Below are 20,620 nucleotides of genomic sequence, written 5' to 3'. Positions count from 1 at the left end.
ACCCCCAGGTCCATTTCCTCTACGCCGTCCTCCAGCCACACCGCCCCAAGCCTGTAGTGTCGCCTGGGGTTGTTGTGGCCGAAGTGCAGGACCCGGCATTTGGCCTTGTTGAAACTCATCCCATGGGCTTCAGCCCAGCTCTCCAGCCTGTCCAGGTCCCTCTGCAGGGCCTCGCTTCCCCCAGGCAGATCCACACTTACAGCCAATTTGGTGTCATCTGCAAATTTACTGAGGGTGCACTCGATGCCCTCATCGAGGTCATCAATCAAGATATTGAAGAGGACAGGCCCCAGCACCGACCCCTGGGGAACACCACTCACGACCGGTCGCCAGCTGGATTTGACTCCATTCACCACCACTCTCTGTGCCCGGCGCTCCAGCCAGCTCCTCACCCAGCCGAGAGTGCATCCATCCAAGCCTCTGGCTGCCAGCTTCTGCAGGAGAATGCTGTGGGAGACAGTGTCAAAGGCTTTGCTGAAGTCTAGGTAGAGCACATCAACAGCCTTTCCCTCATCCACCAGATGGGTCACTAGATCATAGAAGGAGATCAGGTTGGTCAAACAGGACCTGCCCTTCATGAACCCATGCTGGCTAGGCCTGATCCCCCGGTCACCCCGCACATGCCGCATGATCTCCCTCAAGACAATCTGCTCCATAACCTTCCCTGGCACCGAGGTCAGGCTAACAGGCCTGTAGTTCCCCGGATCCTCCTTACGACCTTTCTTATAAATGGGAGTCACATCGGCAAGCCTCCAGTCTTCTGGGACCTCACCAGTCAACAAGGAGTGCTGACAGTTGATGGAAAGCGGCTCGGCTCTCACCTCCGCCAGTTCCCTCAGCACTCTCTGGTGGATCTCATCTGGCCCCATCGACTTGTGACAGTCCAGCTGGAGCAGTAGGTCTCTGACTGTTTCTTTCAGAATCACAGGGGGGTTAGTGTGCTCCCCAGCCGAGATTACCAGGTCAGAGAGAGGAGTATCCTGAGGATAACTGGTCTGACTTTTAAAGACAGACGTGAAGAAGGCATTCAGAACCTCTGCCTTTTCCTTATCCTCAGTGGTCACATTCCCAGCCTCATCCAGCAAAGAGTGGATATTCTCCTTTGTCCTCCTCTTACTGTTAAAGTATTTATAAAAGAGTTTTTTATTCCTTTTCACCCCAGTGGCTAGGTTAAATTCAAGCTGGGCTTTTGCCTTTCTGATTTCACCTCTACACATCCTAACAACTTCCTTATATTCATTCTGAGTGGCCTGTCCCTCTTTCCACAAGCGGTAGATTCTCTTTTTCTCCCGGAGCCTCAGGAATAGCTCCCTATTCATCCACGCCGGTCTTCTTCCCCGCCGGCTCATTTTGCAGCTCAGGGGGACTGCCTGCTCCTGCGCCCTTAAGACTTCTTGAAGAGCAACCAGCTCTCTTGGACCCCTTTACTCCCTAAGACTGAATGCCAGGGGACTCCCCCTATTAGTCCCTTGAACAATTCAAAGTCTGCCCTCCTGAAGTCCAAGGTAGCAATTTTACTATTCCCCCTCCAGGCTCCACCATGAATCAAGAAGTCTATCATTTCATGGTCACTCTGTCCAAGACAGCCTCCAACCTCCACATCTCCCACCAAACCTTCCCTGTTTGTGAACAGCAGGTCTAGTGGGGCAGTTCCTCTCGTGGGCTCTCTGACCAGCTGTATCAGGAAGTTGTCCTCTACGCATTCCAGAAACCTCCTAGACTGCTTCCTCTGTGCTATGCTGTACTCCCAGCATATATCAGGGAAGTTAAAGTCCCCCATGAGGACAAGGGCAGGCGACTGTGCAGCTTGTGCCAGCTGCTTACAGAATACCTCGTCTGTCTCTTCATCCTGATTTGGAGGTCTATAACAGACGCCCACGAGGGTGCCTGTCTTGTCAGCCCTTCCTCTGATCTTTACCCATAGGGATTCAACATTATCGTCCCCAGTCATAATCTCAGTAGCATAAAAGCATTTCCTAAAATAGAGAGCCACACCGCCACCCCGCCTACCTTGCCTATCTTTCCTGAAGAGTTTGTAGCCATCCATTGCAGCACTCCAATCGTGGGAGCAATCCCACCATGTTTCTGTTATGGCAACTAGGTCATAATTTGCCTGCTGCACAATGGCTTCCAACTCTTCTTGTTTGTTGCCCATGCTGCGTGCATTAGTGTAGACGCACCTCAGCTGAGCCCCTTGCCTCTCACCTAATCCCAATACCACTTCCCCAGGCTGCTCTCTAGCAGGCCTGGCTTTATCCCCTTCCCCCTTCCTATCTAGTTTAAAGCTCTCTCTACAAGTCCCGCCAGCTCCTGGGCAAGTATCCGTCTCCCTTTTGGAGACAGGCAATTCCCATCAGCAGACCTCAGGCCAGGTGCCCAGTAGACCGCCCCATGATCAAAGAACCCAAAATTTTTGCGCTTGCACCAGCCTCTCAGCCATGCATTTACAAGATGGCTTTTCCTGGTCGTCTCAGCGCTTGTCCCTGCCACCAAGGGAATACTGGCAAACACTACTTGTATGCCCTCTCCATCAACTAACTTCCCCAGTCTCCTAAAATCATTTTTTATAATCCTCAGGCTTCTAACAGGGATCTCATCACTGCCGGCCTGAACTATCAATAGAGGGTAATAATCAGGGGGGCGGATAAGGCTGGGGAGTTTTCTAGAAATATCCCTGACCCGGGCCGCAGGAAGGCAGCACACCTCCCTACGGGTAGGGTCAGGCTGACATATTGGACCCTCTGTTCCTCTCAGAAGAGAGTCACCTACGACTACCACTCTCCTTTCTTGGAGGAGGCAGTCTTTAAACGCGGAGCTGACTGCCTCACCTTAGGCAAGCATGGCGGCAGTGCTCCCATGTTATCATCAGTCACCACTCCCTCTGGTTTCAGGGCTTCATACCTATTACAGAGAGGGACCAGGGGAACCGAGGTAGGTCGGGAAATTGGGGGTTGCCTGCGACGCCGGGATGAGACCTGCTGCCATTCCTCATCTTCTCTCAAGCTGTCTCTCCCTGTTTGACTACAATGAGAGAGAGGGTCCATTGTTCCTTCAGTCTGGGTAGTGAAATCTCAGCGCCTTTCTCGCAGAGAGTCACTCCACCAGTCGATCTCTCGCTCACACTCTCTGATGGTCCGCAGTCTACCTACCTCCTCCCTAGGCTCCACCACCAGGTGGAGCAGCTCGTCCAGCGCACACAAGTGGCATCCTTCCCATCCTCTCCCGGCAGCAGCAGGCTGAGGCACTCCCGGCAGCCAGAGACCTGAACCGCCACATTATTAAGCAGACCCTCTGTCGGGGTTGCCACAGTCTTTGCATGGGAAGCACGTGTCCAGGTCCCTCTGGATGGCTTCCCTTTCTTCCAGCGTATCGACTGCACTCCTGATCCCTTCAGAAGACTTCCAGAGCCCTGAAGTCCCTTTTGATCACCTGAGAACTTCTTTTGCCTACCTCTTTGTCATGGTTTTATGATTTTTGGTCATCAGTATTCCACACCATAACATCATGTAATGCACAGTTTGATATCTGCCGAATGTTCATCCGACGGAGAAGAACTACATTTCCCCAGGAGGCTTTGCGGTCAGCAAGGGGATGTAACTCCATGCAAGGTCACCTGATTTCTTCTTCTTCACCTGCTCTTCGCTGTCTGCGCTTCGCCATCTGCACTTCGCCGTCTGTACTTCAGTCACTCAACTGGACTGCACTTCTCACCCCAGCATTGTGGTGAGGTCTATACAATTCAAACAGACCCTCTCTCTCTCTCATTGTATTTTACTAATACTATATTTAGTAAAATCATTTGTTCCACCTCAGATTAGTGCTGTTGTTTTCAAGTATTTTGGGGTCCCCTGCTTCCCCTTTTCCAGAGGCGTGGATCCGCAGATCCCTCCGCCCTGCTGGTCACAGAACTGGGCCGGACCAGCCCATAAACCGTTGACACTCTTCATTTCCAATGTGGAAAACCAGTAATGGATAATAATCAGAGGGCTTAACCAGGCGAGGGATCTTCCTGGCAAACTCTCTCGTCCAGGCACCAGGCAGGCAACACACCTACCTCCCTGTGGGACAGATCTCAGCAGCATATTGGGCCCTCAGAAGGAAGTCCCCTATGACAACAGCCCTCCTTTTTTTCCTGACTGAAGCTGTAGCAAAATGGGGTGCAGACTGACTAGCCTTGGGCAACCTCTCCTGCACGGATAGACTTTCACTGACATCCACATCCCCCAGCCTCTCCAGCTGCAGAGCCTCATAGCTGTTATGTAGGGGCACCTGGGAAGGTGGGACAGGTTGAGGGGCAGTTGGCTTGATGCCTCGAACAGGGACTTGTTTGCATCTCTCGCTCTCTTTGAGGTTGCTTCTTCCACCACTGCTTGAAGAGCATCTCCTCCACACCCTTCCTGTAGGGAGGGCAGAGTGTGACTCCATCAATCGATCCCCTTCCCACAGTCCCAGATGCTTCTCAGCTTTTCTACTGCCTCTTTTAGCTCTTCCACCATGCTGAGCAGATCACCCACCTGCTCACACCTCACACAAGTTGCCCTCCTGTAGCGGTGACAGGGCCAGGCATCCTCTGCAGCCTGAGACTTGAACTGTGGCATGGACATTTATGCTTTCTGTCTGAGTCTCCACTCACTTTCTTCACAGCGAGATAACACCCCACCTCCCTGTGTAGTCATGCAAATAGGTGGCTTACGGTTTCTCTTCGTTAAAACAGCCCACGTGATGCTCACAGCCCGACTCCTCCTTTCCATCTCCCATAGGCTTTTTCAAGGCAGGGGGCATGGATGCAGAGCCATTGCCCTGGCAATTCACACTTCAAGTCAGCTACTCTCACAAGAGCTGCCGGGCTGCTCTGTTATCGCATAGTTCCCTGGATAGAGGAACCAAACCCTCCCTATGTAGGGAGATAAAATCCTACCATTGTGTCCCAGAGTTAGCAAGTGTGTTCTTCAGTATTCCAATTGCTGAAGAATCGCAAGATCAGTTTGCGTTTACACGGGGAGGCAGGCAGTGGACCTTTCAGGTCCTGCCACAGAAGTACGTGCATTCACCATATTCTAGTGGCCCGTGACCTGGCAATTGGAGAAAACCCAGTAATGTTAACTTGTATCGTTATACTGAAGATCTCCTGTTGACATCCGACTCACTGGAGGCGGTAGGACAGACAGCAGATTCATTAACTACCTATCTGTAAGAAAGGATGGGCTACAAATCCTCACAAGGTGCAAGGTCCAGGCCTGCAAGGTCCTGAGGGTAGTTTGGTCAGGAAGGACCTAAGTACTACCCAGAGCTCTAATAGATAAGGTGCCGGCTTTCCCAGTCCCTACAACACCAAAGCAGCTGCAGGAGCTTTCAGGTACATTGGGATATTGGCACACCTTTATACCTCATTTAGGCAGCTGCTATACAGACTTACACAAAAGGGGCAACTATGGGACTGGGGAGAAAGGAACTGGACTTTGCTTTTCAACAGGCAAAACTGGCAGTTAAACAAGCCCAGGCACTGGGTATATTTGATCCTACCCTCCCAGCCAAGTTGGACATTCATGTCACTCAGGATGGCTTTGGCTGTGGCCTGGAGCAATCTCAGAGTTCTGTTTAGATGCCAGAATTGGATGCTGGTGTCAGGTCTGGCATTTAGCAGAAGAAAGATACACTATGATTGAAAAATCAGTTATTGGTTTCCTACTCCACATTACAGAGGGTAGAGCCGATAACCCAAACAGCTGAAATCATAGTTATGACCTCCTTGCCGATTCAGGGTTGGTAAAACATCAGACCCACATTCCTAAGACAGGGGTTGCCGAGGAGCCAACAGTGGCACGACGGGTCGCCTATCTCAGCCAAAGGAGTAGTCTGTCTTCATCACCACTAAAAGAAGTTCAGAAAATCCTAGGCCCAGTGACGTATCACAGTGATGCAGCAAAAGAAATACTGGTTGCTCCACCGGAGAAGAGTCCCGTTCAGGAGGGGAAATATCCTGTCCCTGAAGATGCCTGGTACACAGATGGGTCCAGCAAGGGCAACCCGAGCCAGTGGAGAGCAATAGCGTACCATCCCTCCACTGAAACAGTCCGGTTTGACGAGGGAGATGGCCAGAGCAGCCAATGGGCAGGAATACGAGCCATGTGGATGGTTATAACCAAGGAGCCCGATGATGGAATCCTGAATATCTGCTCAGATAGTTGGGCTGTGTACCAAGGGCTCACTCTTTGGATTGCACAGTGGACCACCCAGGAATGGACTATCCATGCCCAACCGATCTGGGGCAAAGACATGTGGTTAGACATATGGAATGCTGTTAAACACAGGACTGTACATGTCTACCATGTTTCTGGTCACCAACCCCGACAATAACTGGGAAATGACAAAGTGGACACACTGGCCCAAGTTTGATGGATTGAGAATTCACCATCTGAGAACATCACCCATTGGTTACATCAGAAGCTACGGCATGCGGGACTAAAGACAATGTGGGCAGCTGCTAAAGCATGGGGACTGCCCATACAGCTGTCTGACATCATCCAAGCATGTCAAGACTGCGACACTAGCTCCAAAATGAGACTGAGATCGATCTTGAAGGTCTTTTCCAACCTTGGTGTTTCTATAATGAATTAAACTCCAGTACAAACCAAGCAATCTGTCTGTTAGTCATAGAATGCTTGGGACACAATGGGAAGTTGTGAAATCAACAGATGAGTACGTGTTCTGAAATTCTGCACAGATCTAACCCTTGACCATCTGTAAGTAAAAAAAACTCCGCATCACCATGTCTTTTCATAACCTAAGAGTCAGTATTATCAATTGTTAATAATTACATCTTATCTGTGTGTGGATGGAACGAGGCTCACAGTACCTTTTTACCTGCTTTGCAGAGGTACAGAAGAAACACACCAATTAGCACACAGTTGGACATAGGCTTTAAACATTTTCTGGGGTGTCATCCAAGAAAACAAAATGACCTGGCCTTTACTCCAAATGCCAGCAGCAGACTCGGGGCCAAACAGGGAGAGATGAACCTAGATCTTGCTCTAGATCCTCTTCCATGCTCCCAGCCAGGTATAAGTAATCACAGCAACATTGGAATGGGAGGGGATCCTGAAAGGCCATCTGGTCCCACTCCCCTGCAGTGAACAAGGACACACACAGACTCCTTCAGGTGCTCAGAGTGCCGTGCAGCCTGACCTGGGGTGTCTCCAAGTACAGGGAATGCACGACACCGCTGGGCAACACGTACAAGTGTTTCACTGCAGATCAGCTCCTTGCCCTGCTGGCCATGCTTGTTTTGATGCAGCCCAGGATACGGTTGGCTTTCTGGGCTGCAAGGGCACATTGCTGCGTCACGTACAGCTTCTGACTGCCAACGCCCACCGGTCATTTTCAGCAGGGCTGTTCTCTATCTATTCATCCCAAAGCTTGTACAGTACTGGAGGTTGATGGGACCCAGGTGTAATCCTTGCACTTGGTACAGTTGAACCTCACGAGGTTCACCTGGGCCCACTGCTCAGCCTATCTAGATCTCTCTGGATGGCAACCCATCCTTTGTGGGTGCTGACTGCACCACACAGCTTGGTATCATCCACAAACTGCTGAAAGTATGCTCTATCTCACTGTTGATGTCACTGATCAAGATATGGAGGAGCATCAGTCCCAGCACTGAACCCTGAAGGACAACACGTGCCACTGATCTACAACAGGACAGTGAGCCACTGACTGTGCTTCAGCCATCTTTCTTCAGTAACCATATTCCCCAGGCATGCTTTCAACCCAGACATAATCCTACAGGCTCTTCTCTCTTATTCTTCTTGAAACTGTCAGATGACAAAAGTAGGTAACACAGCTCAAGTCTGAATTTCTTCCTCCTCCTACCTCTAAAAGAAAGTTTGCTGTGGCTCTCTTGAGCTTAGAAACCCAAGCACCTTTGCTTTTCTGCAGTGGATGCACCACTCACTCAGCTACAGAGCACACACCAAAACTGGATGTTGAGACTAAGAGATTTCTGTCTATTCTAGGTCCTGCAGGTTTTGTCCCTCACTTGGCAGTCTTATCTCTTCCTTGGCTATCGACATCAAACTGGGCAAAGGCAGATCAGATAGTGTCAGAGTAAAGGCCTCCAAGAACTGAGCTCACTGACTTCAGCATGACAAGAAGGATTTAGGTTTCTAACCTACCTGAGGAAGGACAGAAATAGGTAAGAATAGGGGTGAAGGAAGTGGAATGAGACTGGAAACAAAGAGGCAAAATTGGAGTGAGAACAAGAACCAGTGGATGTATCAAAAGTTGTGAATATAATTTTATGATGATAAGAAGTAGAGATCCTTGGGTTAAGTTGCCTGAGGAAAGTTTGGGAGTTATAAATAAGATGATGAGACAGCAATGCCAAAGAACAGAGCATTTAAATGAAACAAATGACCCTTGCATCTCTTTTGCAGACACGCTTCTCTAGTTTCCCGTGCCTCCTGTATGGTCTACTGATTTCAGTCTCAAAGTTCAAGACAGGATTTGAGTTCTCCTTGCTACAAATATACCCCAGACATCTCTACCAATGTAAAATACTGACACTTAAGTCATTAAACAGTAACTAGGAGAGCATAAAATTAGTGTATTTTGGTACTGCCCAGTAGGTATTTTATGAGGGTAAAATTGAGGAGAGTTGTCACTTCCAACATTTCTGAGAAGTGGAGCTCATCCCTCAACTTCTACACCTCTTGGTGCAGAAGTGCCATTATTGCTTGAAAGAGCTTCAGGTAGGAGCTTGCTTGAATTATCATCTCTTCAGTTCAGCTTTTGCTGAAAGGCAATGGATTGGGCCAGCCTTGTTCCTGTGGGCTTACTGTTCATCCTAATTCTCCTGCTGAGTTTGAAAACACCACGTTTCTGGAGGAGCCAAGTGAAATTCCCCCCAGGACCGCAGCCTTTACCCATCATTGGAAATCTGCACATGATGGACCTAAAGAAACTTGGCCAGACAATGCTACAGGTAACTTCTGTTGTTCCTTTCCTTAGAGCTCTCACTCCAAGTCTGTCACTGACTTCTTGAAAGGGATACAGAGATCTCAAGGCATGGAAATTGCAAAGACAACAGTATTATTCTTTGCAGTGGCTTCTCTCCCTACTATGTGATACTGTGTAGTGCAGAGCAATTGGCTTCCAACCACGTTATCGAGGGAACTGAGCTAATTCTGTGGAACAGAGGAAATGTTAGCACTCTTCAGGCAAGGGTAACAACAAGAGAGGGATCCCGGATCTCTCATAATTACAGAAACTTCACCAGGGACTGCAGAAACAGCTAGGGAAGGGACCAGAGCTTTTTGAAAGCTGTTTGCTGGACTCAGTCATTGGGAAACTGGCAAACAAACTTTTGATCCTCTCTCTTGATGGGAAAACTTTCTGGTTTCCCAGAGCAAACTAGGAAAAAAACCTCACTGCTTATTCTTTTGTACCTTGTAGCAGGAAAGTCAGGGCTCTTGGGATGATCGTGTTTAGCAGTCAGATATTTCAGGATTTGCGCATCCCTTGCTGAGCTATCCCTCAAAGCCATGAACAGCAAACATAAGGGTTTCTGGCAGTTCCCGTGCCTTGATGTATTACCAGCTTGGAAATCAATCTCATTTTGGTTAGCTATGCATTTCCAATGAGTGACAGAATCAGTGTCGTGGACATTATTAGGCCCACTGAAAATCTTTTATTCAAATACCCAATTAAGGATTACAGATCCTCTCGTGATTCTTTTAAATCACAGAAGCTCCAACACTTGCAGCATGAATTCCCAACACTTTGGACAGCGGATGCAAAGCCAGTGCCATGTGGGAATAAAAACATTGAACCTGCTGAATAACAAGTGCTTTTTGCTTTGCCAAACATCATCCTCTTCCTCTTTCTTTTCATTCTACTAGTTTTCTGAAACGTATGGCCCAGTCTTCACAGTTCAGCTGGGACTGAGGAAAGTGGTGGTGCTGTCAGGATATGACACAGTGAAGGAAGCTTTGGTGAATCATGCAGATGCATTTGCTGGGAGGCCTAAAATACCAATCATAGAAGAAACAGGAAAAGGAAAAGGTGAGTGGGCCGTTCTCACATTTTCTGTCCCCGTCCTTTTCAAGAGGCGCAGGTGAAAGAGAAGCATGATGAACCTGACGAACCTCAGCAGTCCATCAGTGTGAAACCATCACAGAGTGCATGAAGACTCTTGGCTTAAACTGTTGTGTATGTGTTTTAATTTTCCATTTCAGGAGTTGTATTTTCTCGTGGAGAAAACTGGAAAGTGATGCGAAGATTTACTCTTACAACCTTACGAGACTTTGGGATGGGAAAGAAGGCCATAGAAGATCATGTTGTAGAAGAGTACGGATACCTGGCAGACGTAATTGAGTCACAGAAAGGTAGGGAGATTCTTAATTTGATAGCATGTACCTGACTTTTCTCTGAAAGCATTTTCAGGAATACCAAAGGATGAAGGAAGAAGAGATACATCATTCTCCACTATCAGTGCTGTGATGAGTACACATGAGTTGTGTCTGTCTCCTTGTACCTCTACCTGGCAATTGCCTGGTGTGTAAATGAAAACTTTTATTGAAGCACTCGAAGGCAAACACAGAGTTCAATTCAAAACAATCCAGTTGAGGAAAAGGCCTTATTATGCCACGTGCAGCACCTCCATAAAGGACAGACTTGGACTCGGGAGAAAAGTAGAAGGCAATTGCAGGGTTGCACATATCTAGACTGAAAAATGGATTGCCCGTCGAGGCATATGTCTGGAAAGCACCTTCCAGTAGAAGACAGAAGATTCCTTTATACATTTCTCCAGCATCATCCAGGACTATTTGTCACTAGGTTAGTTACCAACAGCAGCACTTAGAATGGAATCACAGACTGATGGAGTGGCCTGGGTTGGAAGGAACCTCTACAGACGATCTAGTCCAGGTTCCCAGGGAAATGTAGGAAAACCTTCCACTAGATCAGGTTGCTCAGAACCTCCATCCAGCCTGGCCTCGAGTTCCTCCAGTGATGGCACCCACAACTTCTCCAGGCGTCCTGCTCCACTGCCTCATCAGCCTCATTGTGAAGAATCCCTTCTTTATGTCCACTACCCTGTTTCCATGTTAAAACACTACTTCTTGTCCTATCACTACATCCCCTTTTACAGAATCTCCCTCCATCTTTCTTACAAGCCAACTCTCTGCCTATCATTTCCCTGACTTCAATGGGGCTCTACCCGCTATCGTGGCATTTTAATTGATGGCAATAACCATTGATTGTGTTGTTTGCATCATCTTTTCCTTTGCTAGGGAAGCCCCTTGAGATGACTGAGCTGATGAATTCTGCTATTGCTAATGTCATTGTGTCCGTATTGCTTGGAAGGCGGTTTGACTACGAAGACCCCATATTCAAAAGGCTTGTGTCACTGATGAATGAAAATATGAAGCTTTTTGGAAGTCCATCAGTGTCGGTAATTGATCTGGTTGAATGTTTCTCTTCAAAATCATGCTCAACACAGAGTGATAACAGTGCATCTACCCCCGATCACTGACATTCATCTCTCTGTATGTGACAAATGCATCCTGAAGTGGCAGGAAACAGACCTTTGGTACTACATACGGGTTTCTCTTAGTCTGGGCGAGTGTAACTTAAATTCATGAAGAAGAATTGAAGAGCATGCTACACAAAAAAAAGGAAAGTGTTCCCAGGTGATAGAAGTTGCCCTTCATTTCCTATCTCCCATACAAAGAACAGTGTCAAAACTGTGGAAATATCTGCAACTGTCTCTTAAATTGTAAACATCTCTTGAGACACCCAACTCCAACCAAGCTGGAGAGGGAGGGATGAGAAATCTAAGAGTGGAGAGGTAGGAAATTATGTCTAAGACATACACATAAATATGGGTTTTCTAGGCCATCAGCTAGTGTGATTTAGATATTAGAGAGAGTAAATTTTATCAATTTTACTTAGTTGGGTGGGGAAGAGATGAGTGAAGAGTGCTTTGTGACAAGATTATAAGGCTATATAATATTTTCTGTGCGGGGTTTTGTTGATAAGCACTGTTGAATAGTGGTACATCTACTTAGTAGCTGCTTTTTCTTCTTCTGCCTCTGTGCATCTTACAGCTGTACAATATGTTCCCCATCCTTGGATTCTTCCTGAAGGCCCAAAAAAAATTTATTGAGAATGTAAAAGAAGTCAACAATTTTATCAAGGACACTTTCACAAAGTATCTCAAAGTCCTGGACAGAAATGACCAGAGGAGCTTCATCGATGCTTTTCTTGTCAGACAACAAGAGGTAACACAATGCCAGCAGCCTCCTCACATCACCTTGCTTCTCTTTCAATGAATGCATGCATTCTTTGATATGCTCTGCTCCATGGCCCAGGGGAGAGAAAGCTTGTCTTCCTCACTTGGAGAAACCCTGTGAGTGCTCCCTGTACTTCAAAGTATTCTTGTTAACACTGAAATTAACCTTGCTGTGTGTTCCTCTGGGCAGCCCAGTCACTCCAAGCACTCAGTATTTCAAGACTCAGTTTAATACAGACTTCTGAAGGCATTGCATCAAAACTTCGTCTTCCTTCACACTTTTAATTCCTCCCTGACATTTGTCTATGAACTTTTTCCCCTGTTTTCCAAAATTAAAACAGTGCTTCTTGACTATTTAACCAGATGATTGAATTATTGTGTTATTTTTCCAGGAGAATGCAAAGGACAATACATTTTTTGATGATGCCAACTTAACTGAGGTCGTGAGAAATCTGTTTACAGCTGGCATGGATACCACAGCCACCACTTTGCGCTGGGGCCTTCTGCTCATGATGAAATACCCTGAAATTCAGAGTAAGTGGAAACTGGGCGCTCAGTGGCTTTCTTCTCCTCAGGTCACCTTGCCCTGAACCAAAGCAGGGCTGAATAAAAAGCCAGTTCTCCTTATCCCACTATTCCTCGCAGAGGAAAGAGAGAGTTGAACAATGCATGTATGATCCATGTGCTCTTTTCAGAAAAAGTCCAGGAAGAGATAGATCAAGTGATCGGGTCAAACCTCCCAAGAACCGAGCACCGAACTAAAATGCCATACACAGATGCTGTTGTGCATGAGATTCAGAGGTTTGCTAATATCCTGCCGTTGAACTTGCCTCATGAGACGACCATGGATGTCACTATCAAAGGCCATTTCATTCCCAAGGTAACACACCAGCAGCACTTCTTTCCTTCCCTCTCTCTCCAATGGGACACCTCTTCCTTTCCAGACTGCCTTGCATCCAGGGATGCTCACTCACTGCAAGGTGCTCACAGCTACTTCAGCAGCAGCTACCCTGTTCATGTGATAACATGATCATTTGTTCATATGTTATATTTCTTCAGTCCAGCATTCACCACCGCTCCCAGCAACACCACTGTTAGTGCAATCACTGCTCTACCTTGGTTTGCAGGGAACCTACGTCATCCCCTTGCTCAACTCTGTCCTGCAAGACAAAACCCAGTGGGAGAAACCATGCTCCTTCTACCCTGAGCATTTCCTCAACTCGGAGGGGAAGTTTGTAAAGAAGGATGCTTTCATGCCTTTTTCAGCAGGTATGTTCTATTCTGCTCTTTGGGCTCTGAACTGGGCATCTGCAATTCTCTCTTTCTCACAGAAGCTGATATGCCACACTTTTCCTAGCTGTTACCTCTCCTTCTCTCTCCACCTACATCTGCTAACTTGAATAGCCCAGCTTTACCCATGGACTCAGACTCTGAATTCACTCCCCTATGACATAAAGCCCCTCACAACTGAAAAACAAAAAAGGAATGAAAAGAAAAAAAGCACAGCTCCTATTGACTCTTACAGACCATTCTGCATTTCTTTGCAGGGCGGAGGATCTGTGCTGGTGAGACTCTTGCCAAAATGGAGCTCTTCCTTTTCTTCACACGCCTTCTGCAGAGGTTCACCTTCCAGCCTCCTCCTGGAGTTTCCCCCTCAGACCTGGATCTCTCTGCCACCACTAGGTTTGTCGTTGCCCCAGTCACTCATGAGGTCTGTGCAGTGTCACGTTCCTAGGGACTTTTATCAGCTGCCTTCTTTTCCTGGGACACTCAGATGAAATATCGTAGCTCACCTCTATTCCCACCACGGAAGTCTGGTACTTCTGAAGCTGGTAGGTGATTTCTTGCCCAGGCACACCTTGACTCGTAGCAAGAGGTGTGTCACCCACCATTCCAAAAGTTCGCAGTCCTGACCTTCTGCCACTCTCTGAATGAGAAATTGATGGTCCCTGTGAGGACCAATGAGTCCATTCTGCATGTTCCCCTCAAGGAAAGAGCCTGGGACCAGACTCTGCTGACTCTGTGGCCAGAGCTCATGGGGTGTTGCACACATGTCACGTACGCACACGGGGACTTTCACCTTCCTCCTCCAGCACAGCTGCACTCAGCTGCCCAGTGAAATGGTCCATTGCACATTTTGTCCCCACACCACTGCCCTGACTGTATGCAAAGACACACATAGAAATGTCACTGAACAGTTCAACGTGAGATGAGTGTAAGATGTTCACTACTGCAGAACTTTGGTGCAGTCACACAGAGGACTCGTAGAGGACTGCATGCCATCTAGACATTGAAATTATTTTAATTTTCTATGGAATAATATATGTGCTAATAAAAATTAAAAAAACCCAGGAAAACAATAAATTCTCCATGTCAAATCAGACTGTGGCCAATGTTCTCTTCAAAACTGAACAGTTTTGCACCTGAAATGGAAACTCTGTGTTGAGAACAAACCAGGGCAGTACTTCCAGTAGGAACTGGGCAAGCCAGTGCTTCCATGGCACCAGTTGGACCAGGAGATCTTGCAGGTCGTTTCCAACCTTTCGGTTCTGTGATTCTGATTCTATGGTTCTAATGGCTCCCTCTATGCTGGGAATCATCCAGCTGAAATGCAGCTTGACAGAAAAGGTCCTGAGGGTCCTGGTGGACACCAAACTCCACATGAGCCAGTGAAGTGCTGTTATAGAATCACATCTGGCTCATACAGAATCACAGCTGGCTCATGTCCAGCTCCTCGTCCATCAGCACCCCCAAGTCCTTCTCCGCAGGGCTGCTCTCAAGGAGTTTTCCCCCTGGTTTTTATATACCTGGGGTTGCCCCGACTCCAGTGCAGCACCCTGCACCTGGCCTTATTGAAACCTCATTAGGTTTTCATGGGCGCTCTTCTCCAGCGTGTCCAGGTCCCTCTGGATGGCTTCCCTTTGTTCCAGTGTATCGACTGCACCGCTCAGCTTGGGGTCATCTGCAAATTTGCTGAGGTTGCACTCGATGCCATTGTCTGTCACTGACGAAGATGCTGAAGGGCACCGGTCCCAACACTGACCCCAGAGGGACTGCCTGTCTCCGGCCTCCACCCTGATACAGAACCATTAGTCACAACCCTTTGGCTGCGTCCAGCCAGCCAATTCCTAACCCATCAAACAGTCCATCCTTCAAATCCACACCTCCCCAATCTAGAGAGAAGGATGTGGTGAGGGCCCGTGTCAAAGGCCTTGCACAAGTCCAGCTAGATGACATCACCGCCTTTCCCCCATCCACCGAAGCCATCAATCCATTGTAGAAAGCCACCAGATTGGTCAGGCACGATCTGCCCTTGGTGAAGCCATGCTCCCGAATCTCCGCTTTACCTCGTACGTGCCTCATAGAGTACCTCAACTTCTTCTATGTCTGAGGAAGCCAGCTTCACGTTACCTTTCATCAGAGGGGGAACGCCCTCCTTGGCCTGTCTCCTCCTGTCTCTGTACCTGTAGAACCCCTTCTTGTTATCTTTCACATCCCTCGCCAAGTTCAGCTCCATTGCACCTTGGCTTTCCTGATCCTATCTCTACACACACAGACAACAGCCCTGTGTTCCTCCCAGGATACACAACCCTGCTTCCACTTTCTCTACAATTCCCTCTTTTCTCTCAGTTTAAGCTGCAGATCCTTGCACAGCCATGACGAACGCCTGCCTCCCCTGCTCGACTTCTGCTGGAGGATGGAGAGCCGTTGCAGTCTCAGAAGGCTGTCCTGAAAGAGCTGCCAGCTTTGTTCTGTACCCATGCCCTTAAGGACAGTTTCCCAGGGGATCCCACTCTGCAGTTCCTTGAGCAGCTGGAAGTTTGCTCTCCTAAAGCACAGGGTCCTAGCTCTGCTTTTTGCCAGGCCCGCATTCTTCAGGATCACCAACTCACTACACTGGGTCACTACAGCCCAGGCTGCCTCCAATCTTAACCTCTCTAATGCTCTCCTCTGCATTAGTGAGCACCAGGTCCAGTAAGGCTTCACATCAGGTCCATCTGCTACCTGGACCAGGAAGTTGTCCTCAACAGACTCCAGGAATCTCCTGGATTGTCTGCCCCCCGCCACGCCGCTATCCCAGCAGGTGTTGCCTTCTTAGAGGAGCCCACCCTAGTACCTCCAGGACAAGTCTGGGGCTTTCCCTTACCACCTCCCAAGGTAACAGTGTTCCCACATGCTTCTCTATCGCCTAGTACACCCCTTCCGCCATCATATCTAGTTTAAAGCCCTTGTAACCAGCCTTCCCACCTTGTTCCCAAGAATATTATGGCCCTTCTAGTCAGTCGGCTCCCATCTGCTGTCAGCATTCCTCCTTTCTCAAGGCTGCATCCCAAGCCATAGTAACCAAAGCCCTGAGCACAACACCATTTGCAAAGCCATTCATTCAGCGTGTCCACCCTCCTCCTTTTGTGTGGATCCCAGTCAGCAACTGTGAGGACAGAGGTGAACACAGCTTGCACTCCTGATCCCTTCAGAAGACTTCCCAGAGCCCTGAAGTCCCTTTTAATCACTCGAGAGCTTCTTTTGCCTACCTCTTCATTTCCAATGTGGAAAACCAGTAATGGATAATAATCAGAGGGCTTAACCAGGCGAGGGATCTTCCTGGCAAACTCTCTCGTCCAGGCACCAGGCAGGCAACACACCTACCTCCCTGTGGGACAGATCTCAGCAGCATATTCGGCCCTCAGAAGGAAGTCATAGACTCATAGAATCATAGAATCATAGAATCACCAAGGTTGAAAAAGACCTAAAAGATCACCCAGTCCAACCGTTCACCTATTCCCAATAGCTCCTACTAAACCATGTCCCTCAACACAACATCCAGCCTTTCCTTGAACACCCCCAGGGTCGGTGACTCCACCACCTCCCTGGGCATCCATTCCAGTGCCTGACCACCCTTTCTGAAAAGTAATACTTCCTCATGTCCAGCCTGAATCTCCCCTGCCGTAGCTTGAAACCATTCCCCCGGTCCTATATCTAATGACACGAGAGCAGAGGCCGACCCCCAGCTCACTACAACCTCCCTTCAGGAAGTTATAGAGAGCAGTGAGGTCTCCCCTGAGCCTCCTCTTCTCCAGGCTGAACATTCCCAGCTCCTTCAGCCTCTCCTCGTATGGCCTGTGTTCCAGACCCCTCACCAGCTTTGTTGCCCTCCTTTGAACACGTCCTCTATGACAACAGCCCTTCTTTTTTTCACAGAATCACAGCATCACAGAATTGTAGGGGTTGGAAGGGACCTCCAGAGATCATCGAGTCCAACCCCCCTGCCAAAGCAGGTTCCCTACAGCAGGTCACACAGGTCAGCATCCAGGCAGGTCTTGAACATCTCCACAGGAGGAGACTCCACCACCTCCCTGGGCAGCCTGTTCCAGTGCTCCGTCACCTCACTGTACAGAAGTTCCTTCGCACATTGGTGCAGAACTTCCTATGCTGCAGTTTCCGGCCGTTTCCCCTTGTCCTGTCTCCACTCACTACTGAAGAGTCCATCCTCGTCATTCTGCCCCCCACACCTCAGATACTGATAGACCTGGATCAGGTCCCCTCTCAGTCTTCTTTTCTCAAGGCTGAACAGACCCAGTTCACTCAGCCTTTCTCCATAGCAGAGATGCTCCAGGCCTGTCACCATCTTCGTGGCCCTCCACTGGATTCTTTCCAAGAGATCCCTGTCTTTTTTGTACTGGGGAGCCCAGAACTGAACGCAGTGCTCCAGATGAGGCCTTACCAGGGCAGAGCAGAGGGGGAGGATCACCTCCCTCAACCTGCTGGCCACGCTCTTTTTAATGCACCCCAGGATGCCATTGGCCCTCTTGGCCACAAGGGCACACTGCTGGCTCATGGCCAACCTGTCATCCACCAGGACACCCAGGTCCCTCTCCGCAGAGCTCCCCTCCAGCAGCTCATCCCCCAACCTGTACCGGTGCATTCAATTATTCCTCCCCAGATGCAAGACTCTACACTTGCTTTTGTTAAACCTCATCTGGTTTTTTTCTGCCCAGCTCTCCAGCCTGTCCAGGTCTCGCTGAATGGCAGCACAGCCTTCAGGCGTGTCAGCCAATCCTCCCAACTTTGTATCCAACTGGCCTCCAACCAGACTCTGCACTGCCAACGACGACCCTCTGCACTCTTGCCAGTCAGCCAGTTCTCAACCCACCTCACTGTCCACTCATCTATCCCACACTTCCTCAGCTTTGTTATAAGGATGTCGTGGGGGACAGTATCAAATGCCTTGCTGAAATCAAGGTAGACTACATCCACTGCTCTCCCCCCATCCATCCGGCCAGAGACAACATGATAGAAGGCTACCAGATTGGTGAAGCACGATCTCCCCCTGGTGAACCTGGTGAAGACAGAATCCTTCCCAGCAATAGCAGGTTGATTACACTGGGCCCCTCTCTCAGTCTGAGGGAGTGAGATATGCCCTGACCACAAGTGGGCTACTGCAGGCCTATCCAGCACTGAAAGCAAACCAGGCATGTACCACCAAGGCACTCATTAAACTGATGTCTGCCTACGGGACACCTCAAGTCATCGAGAGTGACCAAGGGACTCCTTTTACCGGTGCAACGATACAGCGCTGGGCAGAAGAAAACAAGATTGAATGGTGATTCCACCGGCCATATAATCCAACGGGGGCAGGCCTTCTTGAACGTTAAGTGGTATTCTAAAGGCTGACCTGAAGACAGACTCCCAGGCCCTGCAGGCATGGACCAAAAGACTGCATGAAACCCTGTGGGACCTGAATGAAAGACCTAGAGACGGCAGACCCAGTGCCCTGAAAATGCTGCAGACAATGTGGGCCTCCCCACTTAGGATCCAAATTACGGGCACTGATAATCAGGCAACACCCCAGATTGGCAGTGAAAATAATCTTCTGCTCCCTGACCCTGAGAATTTAGAACCAGGTACGCATAGAATAAAATGGCCTTGGAAGCTGCAGGTAGGACCCAAGTGGTGCGGCCTGCTTGCAACTTGGGGGAGATTGCTGGCAGTGGGAGGCTTGGTAGTCTCTCTAGTAATTGGTACGTGGCCTGCTGATATTGTCATCAACACTCCATTCTTCATTGCTAAAGGGACCCCCATCATGTCCCCACAGCAGATCAGGACACCCCCTTTGGTGCCTGACGTAGTTGCGCAGCTGCAGACATCTGGCCAGAAGGCGTGGTACAGATGGCCCCAGTACAAGCCAAAGCGCTGACCCAGGATAGAAATACAGCCTGTGTCTTGCCCTGGAGGTACTTTCCCATCCTGGTGCCTCCGAAACATCTGTATTACTCTCTGTGAGTCTTTGAGCCTCTAGGATGGCTGGAAGGATCGAAATGCAATCGAAGCATTCCAGTGTTGCTGTGAGATCGCGCACAACACCCGGTGATAAGACTGGTGGAGCACAGGATGGACCTGCACTGCATGACTACGTGCCTCCAGTAACACCACCGAGAACTGACCCATGAAAGAGCATGAACATCCACCATACACTGATCATCGCTATCTTAATTTATGCCAACGTACATCACGACGGGAATTGCATAGGCGTTGCGATGTGTGGGATCTCTGTGTTAGGGAAGACTCAGCCTCTATTTAATTGATCACTGGTTTATGCTGTGAAGGGATGGAGCGTATGGGAACTGTGGAATCGTGGCCTGAACCACTGATTGATCACCCAAGGCAAGCACTGAGTTGCTGCAGGAGCACAGGTGAAGGCAATTCACCTGTGTGACTGGAAGGGGTGGAGCCTGGCTGCACCAGTCCTAGACCCCATTTAAGGGCTGACTGCCAGGGGGGAAGGATCTTTTTCTGGAGGTTGCTTCCTTTGGAGTTTTTACTGCATGCCTAGGGCAAGGGTGAGCATTGCTGTTATTTTTGGTTGTCTTGTTCCACTGCGATAATCTTTCCAGTTATACAACCTGTACAATATCAGCCTAACCATGCCACTTTGCTAATTGTGTGTTTTTCGATTGTACAGCCTATATTAGAATTATGCTAATTAAAATCTAAAGAGTCTGCTTATTCCACACTGGTAACCAAGGATGCTTAATTGCCTACCTCAAAGATAAAGCTCTATATCTTAGACACAGTACATGTAAATAAAATGTTGTTAACTGCCAAGGAAGTTTTTGGTTTTTTTCTTTTTTTTTTTTTGTGGTTGGACTGGATGATCTTGAAGGTCTTTTCCAACCTTGGTGTTTCTATAATGAATTAAACTCCAGTACAAACCAAGCAATCTGTGTGTTAGTCATAGAATGCTTGGGATACAATGGGAAGTTGTGAAATCAGCAGATGAGTACGTGTTCTGAAATTCTGCACAGATCTAACCCTTGACCATCTGTAAGTAAA

General features: G+C 48.6%; 1 protein-coding gene across 1 annotated transcript; it reads left to right on the top strand.

The window, feature by feature from the left end:
• Positions 1-8,617: 8,617 nt before the first annotated feature.
• LOC128085351 (cytochrome P450 2K6-like) lies at positions 8,618-14,670 on the top strand. Its single transcript, XM_052692551.1, has 9 exons — positions 8,618-8,980; positions 9,897-10,059; positions 10,233-10,382; positions 11,289-11,449; positions 12,105-12,278; positions 12,682-12,823; positions 12,985-13,169; positions 13,417-13,558; positions 13,837-14,670. Exons 1-9 carry the CDS (start codon positions 8,801-8,803, stop codon positions 14,022-14,024), a joined length of 1,485 nt encoding a protein of 494 aa, XP_052548511.1. The 5' UTR covers positions 8,618-8,800; the 3' UTR covers positions 14,025-14,670.
• Positions 14,671-20,620: the final 5,950 nt, after the last annotated feature.

The sequence above is a fragment of the Tympanuchus pallidicinctus genome, unplaced genomic scaffold (assembly GCF_026119805.1).
Source record: "Tympanuchus pallidicinctus isolate F22 unplaced genomic scaffold, pur_lepc_1.0 scaffold1, whole genome shotgun sequence".
Taxonomy (NCBI): domain Eukaryota; kingdom Metazoa; phylum Chordata; class Aves; order Galliformes; family Phasianidae; genus Tympanuchus; species Tympanuchus pallidicinctus.
This window is presented reverse-complemented; position numbering and strand designations above follow the sequence as displayed.

Bases quoted from the DNA above. Each gene is read 5' to 3' on its own strand.
- LOC128085351 (XM_052692551.1), top strand. From the start codon at position 8,801: ATGGATTGGGCCAGCCTTGTTCCTGTGGGCTTACTGTTCATCCTAATT. The intron at 12,279-12,681 runs GTAACACAATGC...TTATTTTTCCAG, and splicing joins TTCTTGTCAGACAACAAGAG to GAGAATGCAAAGGACAATAC. The intron at 13,170-13,416 runs GTAACACACCAG...CTTGGTTTGCAG, and splicing joins AAGGCCATTTCATTCCCAAG to GGAACCTACGTCATCCCCTT.